Here is a 14,800-nt window from a genome sequence, read left to right as displayed (position 1 = left end):
ACGTGTTCACACTACATAAATGTTGTTTTATTGTTAAAGTTACACAAGATTTGTCATAATCCTATTCTTTTTGTTTTCGAGACTTAATTAGTCTCGAAGGGGGGAAATATGTAGTATCTAAACAGTTTATGATTTTGCTGACGTTTGCAAATGGTGTGTTAGAGGAATTTGGCTCTGCTTGCGGAAACATCTGGAAAACATTACTATAGGGGCCCCCTAAGACAGAGGAGATTCGGATGTGTAAAGGCCAGGGATTGGTCTATAAAGAGCCACCCATATTATGTTACATATTATAAATACCATGGTTGAAACAAAGGATGGGGAGAATATAACATATTAGAGATTGGGTCAGTTGTTCTCCAGATGTCTGCAGGAGTCTGTAAATTGATACTGTAATCTTTGATGTAATAAACCATTATAATCAAGGACAGTGTCAGCGGATTTCTTGTCATCACAGCATATCAACATCGTTGTCTCGAAACTACAGGGGCGTTGCAGTCAAAAAACGTGATTTTCCTTTTTTTATGTCGCATACAGTGGGGGAAAAAAGTATTTAGTCAGCCACCAATTGTGCAACTTCTCCCACTTAAAAAGATGAGAGAGGCCTGTAATTTTCATCATAGGTACACGTCAACTATGACAGACAAATTGAGATTGTTTTTCTCCAGAAAATCACATTTTTAATGAATTTATTTGCAAATTATGGTAGAAAATATGTATTTGGTCACCTACAAACAAGCAATATTTCTGTCTCTCACAGACCTGTAACTTCTTCTTTAAGAGGCTCCTCTGTCCTCCACTCGTTACCTGTATTAATGGCACCTGTTTGAACTTGTTATCAGTATAAAAGACACCTGTCCACAACCTCAAACAGTCACACTCCAAACTCCACTATGGCCAAGACCAAAGAGCTGTCAAATGACACCAGAAACAAAATTGTAGACCTGCACCAGGCTGGGAAGACTGAATCTGCAATAGGTAAGCAGCTTGGTTTGAAGAAATCAACTGTGGGAGCAATTATTAGGAAATGGAAGACATACAAGACCACTGATAATCTCCCTCGATCTGGGGCTCCACGCAAGATCTCACCCCGTGGGGTCAAAATGATCAGAAGAACGGTGAGCAAAAATCCCAGAACCACACGGGGGGACCTAGTGAATGACCTGCAGAGAGCTGGGACCAAAGTAACAAAGCCTACCATCAGTAACACACTACGCCGCCAGGGACTCAAATCCTGCAGTGCCAGACGTGTCCCCCTGCTTAAGCCAGTACATGTCCAGGCCCGTCTGAAGTTTGCTAGAGTGCATTTGGATGATCCAGAAGAGGATTGGGAGAATGTCATATGGTCAGATGAAACCAAAATAGAACTTTTTGGTAAAAACTCAACTCGTCGTGTTTGGAGGACAAAGAATGCTGAGTTGCATCCAAAGAACACCATACCTACTGTAAAGCATGGGGGTGGAAACATCATGCTTTGGGGCTGTTTTTCTGCAAAGGGACCAGGACGACTGATCCGTGTAAAGGAAAGAATGAATGGGGCCATGTATCGTGAGATTTTGAGTGAAAACCTCCTTCCATCAGCAAGGGAATTGAAGATGAAACGTGGCTGGGTCTTTCAGCATGACAGTGATCCCAAACACACCGCCCGGGCAATGAAGGAGTGGCTTCGTAAGAAGCATTTCAAGGTCCTGGAGTGGCCTAGCCAGTCTCCAGATCTCAACCCCATAGAAAATCTTTGGAGGGAGTTGAAAGTCTGTGTTGCCCAGCGACTGCCCCAAAACATCACTGTTCTAGAGGAGATCTGCATGGAGGAAGGGGCCAAAATACCAGCAACAGTGTGTGAAAACCTTGTGAAGACTTACAGAAAACGTTTGACCTGTGTCATTGCCAACAAAGGGTATATAACAAAGTACTGAGAAACTTTTGTTATTGACCAAATACTTATTTTCCACCATAATTTGCAAATAAATTCATTCAAAATCCTACAATGTGATTTTCTGGAGAAAAAAAATCTCATTTTCTCTGTCATAGTTGACGTGTACCTATGATGAAAATTACAGGCCTCTCTCATCTTTTTAAGTGGGAGAACTTGCACAATTGGTGGCTGACTAAATACTTTTTTCCCCCCACTGTATGGGGGGGAAAAAAAACATTTTAGGGAATTTTCATAACATAATATCCCTTATATTGTTACATTTTGTTCTTTTTTTTTATTATTACTATGTCAATATATATTTGTTGTAAAGGTTTTTGGGCAGAACTAGTGGCAGTTAGTTTTTTCATTATAATTATGCTATTTTCTCCTGAACCATATGGTCTTTTTACTAGAAACTCATGGACACAGGGACACAGATATACAGTGTCTTCAGAAAGTATTCACACCCCTTGACTTTTTCCACATTTTGTTGTGTTACAGCCTGAATTTAAAACAGATACATTTTACATTTTGTGTCACTGGCCTACACACAATACCCCATAATGTCATAGTGGAATTATTGAATTGTTTTTAGACATTTTAACAAATTAATAAAAAAATGAAAAGCTGAATTTTCTTGAGTCAATAAGCATTCAACCCCTTTCTTATGGCATCCCTAAATGTGCTTAACAAGTCACATAATAAGTTGCATGGACTCACTCTGTGTGCAATAATAGTATTTAACATGATTTTTAAATGACTACCTCATCTCTGTAACCCACACATACAATTATATGTAACGTCCCTCAGTCGAGCAGTACATTTCAAACACAGATTCAACCACAAAGACCAGGGAGGTTTTCCAATGCCTCGCAAAGAAAGGAACCTAACTCAGTTGCCGGAGAGGAAGGAAACCACTCAGGAATTTCACCATGAGGCCAATGGTGACTTTAAAACAGTTACAGAGTTTAATGGCTGTGATAGGAGAAAACTGAGGATGGATCGCAATGTGATCCAAGATGGCGTAGTGTTTGGCTAATCACCACTGCCCCCGATGCAAGCACCAGTTAGCCTCGAGCTAGCCTAGAGCCAGGCCCATATCCCGGCTATCTACCTCTCGGTCTACCGGACGGGAGTAGCCAGCTAACTAGCTACTTGCTATTAGCTACCGTTAGTGGTTTTTCACCATTGTCCATGGCCTGCACCACCTACCAGCCAGCTCTAGCCTGGACTATTATTCGGCCAGTCTGCACTGTCTGCACAGCGCGTTATCGACCCAGAACATATCAGTTTTTCTACCGGAATCACTGAATCACTGGACCTTTAACTCCGGATTCATCGCTACCAGCTAGCTGCAACAAAATGGACGTTATGGTTTGGCTAATCATCCTGAGCTAGGCCCATCTCCCGGCTATCTACCTCTCTGTCAACCGGACGAGACCACCTAGTGTTGACACGGAGCCCCGCCGATCCTACACGACTGGTCTGCCGACGAAATCGTCTGATGTGGTTACAACAGGCTTCCCGTTACGACGTCGACCACGAAGATTACATCTGCTAGCCCCGGCCCGCTAGCACACGCTAGCCGTGGCCTCTTGCTCGCTAGTGCTTTAGCAGCCCCCGAACTACCTCCGAACTATCCTATTGCTGTTCACTGGACCTTATGATAACTCAGCTATACAGCTGATGTCTGCTGGACTGTTCCTTTTTTACGGTACCGCATCCTGTTTATGTTTAGCCTCAGCCCAAACTGTGTCGTCATTACCAGCTGTTGTCTTAGCTCTCTCAAATTACACCTGTGATTGCTTTATGCCTCTCTCCCATGTCAATATGGTTTGCTTATTGCTGTTTCGGTTATTTCTAATTGTACTATTTCACTGTAGATCCCCCAGCCCAGCTAAACCTGCCTTAGATAGCTCCTTTGTCCCACCCCCCATACATGCGGAGACCGACTCAATCGGTGCCTCCAGTGATGCTATCTCTTTCATTGATACCCAACGCTTAGGTTTACCTCCACTTTACTCATATCCTTCCATATCCTTGTCTGTACATAATGCCCTGAATCTTTTCTACAACGCCCGGAAATCTGCCCCCTTTATTCTATGTACCCAACGCACTAGAAGACCAGTTCTTAAAGCCTTTAGCCGTATCCTTATTCTAGTCCTCCTCTGTTCCTCTGGTGATGTAGAGGCTAACCCAGGCCCTGCAGCCCTCAGTATCACTCCTACTCCCCAGGCGCTATCATTTGTTGACTTCTGTAATCACAAAAGCCTTGGTTTCTTGCATGTTAATATCAGAAGTCTACTTCCTAAGTTTGAGTTATTCACTGCGTTAGCACACTCCGCCAACCCTGATGTTCTAGCAGTGTCTGAATCCTGCCTTAGGAAGGCCACCAAAAATTCTGAAATTTCCATCCCCAACTATAACATTTTCCGTCTAGATAGAACTGCCTAAGGGGGTGGAGTTGCAATCTACTGTAGAGATAGCCTGCAGAGCTCTATCATACTATCCAGGTCTGTGCCCAAACAGTTTGAGCTTCTACTTCTAAAACACCACCTTTCCAGAAATAAGTCTCTCACTGTTGCCGCATGCTACAGACCCCCCTCAGCCCCCAGCTGTGCCCTGGACACCATATGTGAATTGATTGCCGCCCATTTATCCTCAGAGTTCGTACTGCTTGGTGACCTAAATTGGGATATGCTTAACACCCCGGCCATCCTACAATCCAAACTAGATGCCCTCAATCTCACACAAATTATCAACGAACCTACAAGGTACAACCCTAAATCCGTTAACATGGGCACCCTCATTGATATCATCCTGACTAACTTACCCTCTAAATACACCTCCACTGTCTTCAACCAGGATCTCAGCGATCACTGCCTTATTGCCTGAGTCCGTAATGGGTCCGCGGTCAAACGACCACCCCTCATCACTGTCAAACGCTCCCTAAAACACTTTAGCGAGCAGGCCTTCCTAATTGACCTGGCCAAGGTATCCTGGATGGATATAGATCTCATTCCGTCAGTAGAGGATGCCTGGTTGTTCTTTAAAAGTAATTTCCTCTCAATCTTAAATAAACCTGCCCCATTCAGAAAATACAGAACTAAGAACAGATATAGCCCCTGGTTCTCCTCAGACTTGACTGCCCTTGACCAGCACAAAAACATCCTGTGGCGTACTACATTAGCATCAAATAGCCCCCGCGATATGCAACTTTTCAGGGAAGTTAGGAACCAATATACACAAGCAGTCAGGAAAGTAAAGGCTAACTTTTTCAAACAGAAATTTGCATCCTGTAGCACTAACTCCAAAAAGTTTTGGGACACTGTAAAGTCCATGGAGAATAAGAGCACTTCCTCCCAGCTGCCCACTGCACTGAGGCTAGGAAACACTATCACCACCGATAAATCTACAATAATCAAGAATTTCAACAAGCATTTTGCTACGGCTGGCCATGCTTTCCACCTGGCTACCACTACCCCGACCACCAACTCTGCACCCTCCGCTGCAACTTGCCGATGCCCCCCCCGCTTCTCCTTCACACAAATTCAGACAGCTGATGTTCTGAAAGAGCTGCAAAATCTGGACCCCTACAAATCAGCTGGGCTAGACAATCTGGACCCTTTCTTTCTAAAACTAGCCGCCGAAATTGTCGCAACCCCTATTACTAGCCTGTTCAACCTCTCTTTCGTAACGTCTGAGATCCCCAGAGATTGGAAAGCTGCCGCGGTCATCCCCCTCTTCAAAGGGGGTGACACTCTAGATCCAAACTGTTACAGACCTATATCCATCCTGCCCTGCCTTTCGAAAGTATTTGAAAGCCAAGTTAACAAACAGATCACCGACCATTTCGAATCCCACCGTACCTTCTCCGCTATGCAATCCGGTTTCCGAGCTGGTCATAGGTGCACTTCAGCCACGTTCAAGGTCCTAAAAAATATTATAACCGCGATCGATAATAGACAGTACTGTGTAGCCGTCTTCATCGACCTGGCCAAGGCTTTCGACTCTGTCAACCACCGCATTCTTATTGGCAGACTAAATAGCCTTGGTTTCTCAAATGACTGCCTCGCCTGGTTCACCAACTACTTCTCAGATAGAGTTCAATGTGTCAAATCGGAGGGCCTGTTGTCTGGACCTCTGGCAGTCTCTATGGGGGTGCCACAGGGTTCAATTCTTGGGCCGACTCTTTTCTCACTGTATATCAATGATGTCGCTCTTGCTGCTGGTGACTCTCAGATCCACCTCTACGCAGACGACACCATTATGTATACATCTGGCCCTTCATTGGACACTGTGTTAACAAACCTCCAAACGAGCTTCAATGCCATACAACACTCCTTCAGTAGCCTCCAACTGCTCTTAAACACTAGTAAAACTAAATGCATGCTCTTCAATCGAACGCTGCTGTCACCCGCCCACCCGACTAGAATCACTACTCTCGACGGGTCTGACCTAGAGTATGTGGACAACTACAAATACCTAGGTGTCTGGTTAGACTGTAAACTCTCCTTTCAGACTCACATTAAGAATCTCCAATCCAAAGTTAAATCTAGAATCGGCTTCCTATTTCGCAACAAAGCCTCCTTCACTCATGCTGCCAAACATGCCCTCGTAAAACGGACTATCCTACCGATCCTTGACTTCGGCGATGTCATTTACAAAATAGCCTCCAACACTCTACTCAGCAAATTGGATGTAATCTATCACAGTGCCATCCGTTTTGTCTCCAAAGCCCCATACACTACCCACCACTGTGACCTGTGCGCTCTTGTTGGCTGGTCCTCACTACATGTTCGTCGTCAAACCCACTGGCTCCAGGCCATCTATTAATCACTGCTAGGCAAATCCCCGCCTTATCTTAGCTCATTGGTCACCATAGCAGCACCCACCCGTAGTCTGCGCTCCAGCAGGTATATCTCACTGGTCATCCCCAAAGCCAACACCTCCTTTGGCCGCCATTCCGTCCAGTTCTCTGCTGCCAATGACTGGAACGAATTGCAAAAATCTCTGAAGCTGGAGACTCTTATCTCCCTCACTAACTTTAAGCATCAGTTGTCAGAGCACCTTACCGATCACTGCACCTGTACACAGCCCATCTGAAATTAGCCCACCCAACTACATCATCCCTATATTGTTATTTATTATTTTGCTCTTTTGCACCCCAGTATCTCTATTTGCACATAATCTCTTGCACATCTAGCATTCCAGTGTTAATACTAATTGTAATTATTTTGCACTATGGCCTATTTATTGCCTTACCTCCATAACTTGCTACATTTGCACACACTGTATATATATTTTCTGTTGTATTTTTTGACTTTATGTTTTTTTTACCCCATATGTAACTCTGTGTTGTTGTTTTTATCGCACTGCTTTGCTTTATCTTGGCCAGGTCGCAGTTGTAAATGAGAACTTGTTCTCAACTGGCTTACCTGGTTAAATAAAGGTGAAATAAAAAGAAAACAAAAAACAAAAACAAAAACAAAAAACTACTGGTAGATGGGGGAGAAAAAAAAGAAAAAAAAGCTGACATTGAATACCCTTTGAGCATGGTGAAGTTATTAATTACACTTCGGATGTTGCAATAATACACCCAGTTACTCCACAATACTAACCTAAATGACAGAGTGTAAAGAAGGAAGCCTGTACAGAATAAACATATATACATGAATTCCTGTTTGCAATATTGGCACTAAAGTAATACTGCAAAGAATATGGCAAAGAAATTAAATTTGTGCCCTGAATACAAAGCGTTATGTTTGGGGAAAATCCAACAGAAGACATCACTGAGTACCACTCTTCACATTTTTTCAAGCATGGTGGTGGCTGCATCATGTTATGGGTATGCTTGTCATCGGCAAGGACTAGAGAGTTTTTTAGGATAAAACTAAACGGAATAGAGCTAAGCACAGGCAAAATCCTGGAGGAAAACCTCGTTCAGTCTGCTTTCCAACAGACACTGGGAGACACATTTACCTTTCAACAGGACAATAACCTAAAACACAAGGCCAAATATACACTGGAATTGCTTACCACGGCGACATTGAATGTTCCTGAGTTATAGGTTTGACTTAAATTGGCTTGAAAATCTATGGCAAGACTTGAAAATGTCTGTCTAGCAATGATCAACAACTTTCTTGACAGAGCTTGAAGAATATTTAAAAGAACAATGTGCAAATATTGTACAATCCAGGTGTGCAAAGCTCTTAGAGACTTAACCAGAAAGACTCACAGCTGTAATCGCTGCCAAAGGGGATTCTAACATGTATTAACTCAGGCGTGTGAATACTTGTGTAAATGAGATATTTCTGTATTTAATTTTCAATACATTTGCAAAAATGTCTAAAAACATGTTTTCACTTTGTCATTATGGTTTATTGTGTGTAGATGGGTGTGAGAATAAAATCTATTGAATCCATTTTAAATTCAGGCTGTAACACAACAAAATATGGAACAAGTCAAGGGATATGAATAGTTTCTGAAGGCGCTGTAAATAATAAATATATTTCAAAAACGTTATTCAAACGTTATTCAAGTATAAAAGTTTCCATATATTTCCCAAATTACCTGATACCAACATTTCAGATAATTCAGGTAACTTTGGTAAATTACCGGGAATTTTGAAACCCTAGTCAATTGAGATGATTTCACAGGCTCATAAAGTTGCCCACAATTTCTTAGTTACGGCTGGAAATTAATTGAACTTGCCATATAAATGTAACTCTTAATAAAGGAATGTAAAATTAGTAATTGTACTTACTTCTTGGACATTTTCGTTGTAAGGTGCATTTTCAAATATGGGTCGGTTATCATTCGCATCTGTTATGATTATCTGAATGTCTTTGTTAACCTAAAAAGGATGACATGATATATTGTGCAAGACATTGTTACAAGACATGTATCAATCTGTTTAAAAACAATAAAATATATGAAGAGAAATATAGTAAAACCTTTTTTTAAGTTAGAGGCTTTATTGTGAACTTACTGTATAATCAGCGTCAGAAACCACAACGCCGATAGAGAATACACCCTTGTCCTAAACAAATATAAGCTAATCAATTAGAGATTCAGGTCAGGCAATATAAAGGCTAAAAATACTTAAATGGCTGAAATAATACTTAAACACTGAAATGCTTGAAACAATACTGAAATACTAAAATGGCTGAAAAAATTCTGAAATACTAAAATGGCTGAAATAATACTGAAATACTAAAATGGCTGATAATACTAAAATGGCTGAAATAATACAGAAATACTAAAATGGCTGACAATACTAAAATGGCTGAAATAATACTGAAATACTAAAATGGCTTAAACCAATACTGAAATGATAAAATGGATGAAACAATACGGAAAATACTGAAATGGGAGTCCGGGACCTACCTCATCATCTCTCTCCAAGGGGTTCCGGACGGTTACCGTCCCTGTGTTTGGGTCGACTCTAAAGTAGCTTGCTTTCGGCCCGGTAATCATGTACGTAAGTGGATTAGGAACCGGATCAGGATCATACGTTTCTATTTGAAAGGCAAACTCGTCTGAAGGCAGAGGGTGTTGGGTTGACAAAATGTGAGTCAAAAACCAGTATGTGGCAAAGAGCATGCATGAATTGACATATTATTTTGTTATAGAAACCTTTCATATTTCACTTTAATTCATGCCCAGTTCAATGATAAATGCATTTCTTTACTAAGGAGTACAATAAACACATACTTGTCGGAGTGTCTTCCTTTACTTGGGCATAATCTGTTGTAATGCTCGGGGTTTGGTTTCGGCTTTGAGCTGGAGAAAAAGCAGAGGTAGTTTAAAATGAGGAGTAATCATATTTAACGTGTAAGTCCAAGCAAAATGGGTCCTACTTTACAATAATATTGATAACATTTTACATTGAGTTTAAACTTCCTCACTGTATCTGTGAAATTGCCCTTAAACATGCAGTATCAATGTATGAATAGAAATCACATTATTAGACGAAAAGTTAATGCGGTTCAATAGCCAGTGCAACAGGATTCCTGGGTTGCGTCGCGAATGGCACCCTATCCCCTATATAGTGTACTACTTTTGACCAGGGCTCGTATTCCCTGTGGGTCAAAATAAATGCTCTACTTAGGGAATAAGGTGCCATTTGGGATGCAGAGAGGATGTGTTTAGAGACCCAGGTAGGTACTCACCTCCAGCGAGAGGATGTGTTTAGAGACCCAGGTAGGTACTCACCTCCAGCGAGAGGATGTGTTTAGAGACCCAGGTAGGTACTCACCTCCAGCGAGAGGATGTGTTTAGAGACCCAGGTAGGTACTCACCTCCAGCGAGAGGATGTGTTTAGAGACCCAGGTAGGTACTCACCTCCAGCGAGAGGATGTGTTTAGAGACCCAGGTAGGTACTCACCTCCAGCGAGAGGATGTGTTTAGAGACCCAGGTAGGTACTCACCTCCAGCGAAGAGGATGTGTTTAGAGACCCAGGTAGGTACTAACCTCCAGCGAAGAGGATGTGTTTAGAGACCCAGGTAGGTACTCACCTCCAGCGAGAGGATGTGTTTAGAGACCCAGGTAGGTACTCACCTCCAGCGAGAGGATGTGTTTAGAGACCCAGGTAGGTACTCACCTCCAGCGAGAGGATGTGTTTAGAGACCCAGGTAGGTACTCACCTCCAGCGAGAGGATGTGTTTAGAGACCCAGGTAGGTACTCACCTCCAGCGAAGAGGATGTGTTTAGAGACCCAGGTAGGTACTAACCTCCAGCGAAGAGGATGTGTTTAGAGACCCAGGTAGGTACTCACCTCCAGCGAAGAGGATGTGTTTAGAGACCCAGGTAGGTACTCACCTCCAGCGAAGAGGCTCACAAGACACAGCAGCACCAGACAGCCCTCCATCCTCCGCAGGCCTGCTAACTACAGACTACACACAAAACACCATAGAATGACATATCAGAACACAAAACACCATAGAATGACATATCAGAACACAAATCACCATAGAATGACATATCAGAACACAAAACACCATAGAATGACATATCAGAACACAAATCACCATAGAATGACATATCAGAACACAAAACACCATAGAATGACATATCAGAACACAAATCACCATAGAATGACATATCAGAACACAAATCACCATAGAATGACATATCAGAACACAAATCACCATAGAATGACATATCAGAACACAAAACACCATAGAATGACATATCAGAACACAAAACACCATAGAATGACATATCAGAACACAAATCACCATAGAATGACATATCAGAACACAAATCACCATAGAATGACACATCAGAACACAAATCACCATATAATTATATATTAGAACACAAATCACCATAGAATTATATATTCGAACCCAAAACACCATAGAATGACATATTATATATCAAAACACCATAGAATAATACAGTATATTACAACTCAAAACAACATAGAACTACATATTGTAACTCTAAACACCATAGAATGACATGTTAGAACTCAAGGGGAGCTGTACTACAATGGCCTGTTAAACAACATATTTCACTGCACTTATCTGGTGTATGTGACAAAACTTTTTCAAGTTGAACAATTATTTTTCTTGTCATTATAAGAACTCAAAACCCCATAGAATTACATTTTAGAACTGAAAACACCTTCTCAGTCAATCAGATAGGTACGGTGCATTCGGAAAATATTCAGACCCCTTCCCTTTTTCCACATTTTGTTACGTTACATTTTTGCAAATGTATATAAAAAAAGAAAAGAAAAAAAAGAAGACATTTCAGACCATTTGCTATGAGACTCGAAATTGAGCTCAGGTGCATCCGGTTTCCATTGGTGAGATGTTTCTACAACTTGATTGGAGTCCACCTGTGGTAAATTCAATTGAATGGTCATGATTTGGAAAGGCACACGTCGAAGGAATTGTCCGTAGAGCTCTGAGACAGGATTGTGTCGAGGCACAGATCTGGGGAAGGCTACCAAAAAATGTCTGCAGCATTGAAGGTCCCCAAGAAAACAGTGGCCTCCATCATTCTTAAATGGAAGAAGTTTGGAACCACCAAGACTCTTCCTAGAGCTGGCCGCCCGGCCAAACTGAGCAATCTGGGGAGAAGGGTCTTGGTCAGGGAGGTGACCAAGAACCAGAAGGTCACTCTGACAGAGCTCTAGAGTTCCTCTGTGGAGATGGGAGAAACTTCCAGAAGGACAACCATCTCTGCAGCACTCCACCAATCAGGCCTTTATGGTAGAAGGCACACGACAGCCCGCTACTCTTCAATGCCATTGGGAGAATCTCCAGAACATATTCCAGTCTGTGCTAGCAAAACAGTCCTGTAGCTTAGCATCTACGTCATCTGACCACTTTTTTATTGACCGAGTCACTGGTGCTTCCTGCTTTAGTTTTTGCTTGTAAGCAGGAATCAGGAGGATAGAATTATGGTCAGATTTGCTAAATGGAGGGCGAGGAAGAGCTTTGTACGTGTCTCTGTGTGTGGCGTGAAGGTGGTCTAGAGTTTGTTTCCCTCTAGTTACACATTTAACATGCTGGTAGAAATGAGGTCAAACGGATTTAAGATTCCCTGCATTAAAGTCCCCGGCCACTAGGAGCGCCCCCTCTGGATGAGCGTTTTCCTGTTTGCTTATGGCCTTATACAGCTCATTGAGTGCGGTCTTAGTGCCAGTATTGGTTTGTGGTGGTAAATAGACAGCTATGAAAAATATAGATGAAAACTCTCTTGGTAAATAGTGTGGTCTACAGCTTATCATGAGATACTCTACCTCAGGCGAGCAAAACCTCGAGACTTCCTTAGTATTAGATTTCGTGCACCAGCTGTTGTTTACAAATATACACAGACCGCCACTCCTTGTCTTACCGGAGTCAGCCGTTCTATCCTGCCGATGTAGCGTATATTTCCCGCCAGCTGTATGTTATCCATGTCGTCGTTCAGCCACGACTCGGTGAAACATAAGATATTACAGTTTTTCATGTCCCGTTGGTCGGATATCCGTGATCGTAGGTCGTCTATTTTGTTATCCAATGATTGTACGTTGGTTAATAGGACTGATGGTAGAGGCAGTTTACCCGTTCGCCGTCGGATCCTTACAAGGCACCCCGACCTACGTCCCTAATATCTCAGTCTCTTTCTCCTGCGAATGACGGGTATTTGGGCCTTGTCGGTTCTCTGAAGTAAATCCTTCGTACCCGTCTCATTAAAGAAAAAATCTTCGTCCAGTCCTGATCGCTGTTCTGATATCCAGAGGCTCTTTTCGGTCATAAGAGACAGTGGCAGAAACATTATGTACAAAATAAGTTACAAATAACACACAAAAACACACACAATAGCACAATTGGTTAGGAGCCTGTAAAACGGCAGCCATCTTCTCCGATGCCATTATGTAGTAACCAAAAAAGTGTTAAACAAATCAAAATATATTTGAGATTTGAGATTCTTCAAAGTAGCCACCCTTTGCCTTGATGACAGCTTTGCACACTCTTGGCATTCGCTCAACCAGCATCATGAGGTAAAATATATTTTGATTTGTTTAACAATTTTTTTGGTTACTACATGACTCCATTTGTGTTATTTCTTAGTTTTGATGTCTTCACTATTATTCCACAATGTAGATAATAGTTTTAAAAAATAAAGAAAAACCCTGGAATGAGTAGGTGTGTCCAAACTTTTGACAGGTACTGTAGATCAAAGTTCCTAAAACAACTAGGTGTTGCCTATAGCGTACGGACAGCCAAGAGGTGAGGAGTCTAGTTAACCAGAAGACCATACTATCAGCATCAGATGAACTACAAACAAACCTTGTTTCTCTCAAAAGAGTTTTAAATGTTTTGAATATTATCCTAGTGAAAAAATCAACAGCAGCAAGTTCAGACAACACCCAATCCACAGCAGGCATGAAGAACTCCACTCTTTCTCTCCGTCTCTTTTTCTAAACAGGGAAAGCGTCTATCCTCCCCCCTCCTCCCTCCCTCCCCCCTCCCTCCTCCCTCCCTCCCCCCTTACATGTACTGGGTCACTCACCGGTGTACGAGCGATGACATATCAAATAACAGCGAAGCAGGACCTACTGAAACCCTCTGTTGTCCCATGAGGAGCCTCCTTCCTCCCTCCCTCCCCTCTGTTCTCCCTCCCAGCAGGATCCACTGAAACCCTCTGTTGTCCTGTGAGGAGCCTCCCCACTGGGCAAAAACTGGTTGGATGAACGTTGTTTCCACGTCATTTCAACAAAAACATGTAATGTGATGACATTCAATCAATGAGGAATACTGATTTGGATTTGGAAAAAAGTCATCAAGGAATTTCATAATTTTTTTCACCCAACTTTGAACTTAAATTCAATGACATTGTGATTTTTTTGTTGCTGATTTCACGTTGAATTCACGTTAGTTGACAACTCAACAAAATGTTAATCAAAACTGGACGTTGAACTGACGTCTGTGCCCAGTGGGTCCTTCCTTTCTCCCTCCCATTGTCATGGAATGATCACCTCGACCGGCTGAACATCCACATGACCGTGATGCTACCAAGACTGGGTCGGGGCGGAGGTGGAGAGACATTCCACTGTACCGTAATTCCGGTGTGGCACTGTAATTGGCAGTGACTAGTGACTCTGTCTGCATCCCAAATGGCACCCTATTCCCTACGGGTCTTGGTCAAAAGTAGTGCACTATATATGGAAAAGGGTGCCATTTGGGACGCAACTAGCCTCTGGGCCAGCGAGAGACCCATCCTACTGTAGGGTACTAATGAGCACGTTTCAATAAGCACCCCCCCCCCCCACCGGCTGCTCTGCTCCATCACCATGAGCTGGAGTGGACACACAAAGGATTACCGTCGCCCCACTGTCCCCTTGCTTCATTACACCAGATCTGCCTCAAAACAGAAGCAGG

General features: G+C 42.5%; 1 protein-coding gene across 1 annotated transcript in view; it reads right to left on the bottom strand.

The window, feature by feature from the left end:
• Positions 1 to 10,788, bottom strand: part of LOC311104812 (cadherin-related family member 2-like) — a gene marked incomplete at both ends in the record, with an annotated part of 52,913 nt that extends 42,125 nt beyond the window's left edge. Inside the window, 5 exons of the mRNA XM_084146736.1 lie at positions 8,682 to 8,771; positions 8,907 to 8,957; positions 9,305 to 9,456; positions 9,632 to 9,700; positions 10,740 to 10,788. Coding sequence (XP_084002862.1) covers positions 8,682 to 8,771; positions 8,907 to 8,957; positions 9,305 to 9,456; positions 9,632 to 9,700; positions 10,740 to 10,788 — 411 coding nt within the window. The remainder of the gene's footprint in view (positions 1 to 8,681; positions 8,772 to 8,906; positions 8,958 to 9,304; positions 9,457 to 9,631; positions 9,701 to 10,739) is intronic.
• Positions 10,789 to 14,800: the final 4,012 nt, after the last annotated feature.

The sequence above is a fragment of the Coregonus lavaretus genome (genome assembly GCF_964263955.1).
Source record: "Coregonus lavaretus genome assembly, chromosome: 29".
In the NCBI taxonomy this organism is placed as follows: Eukaryota; Metazoa; Chordata; class Actinopteri; order Salmoniformes; family Salmonidae; genus Coregonus; species Coregonus lavaretus.
The sequence above is the reverse complement of the archived record's forward strand: the minus strand, read 5'-3'. Positions and strand labels throughout refer to the sequence as shown.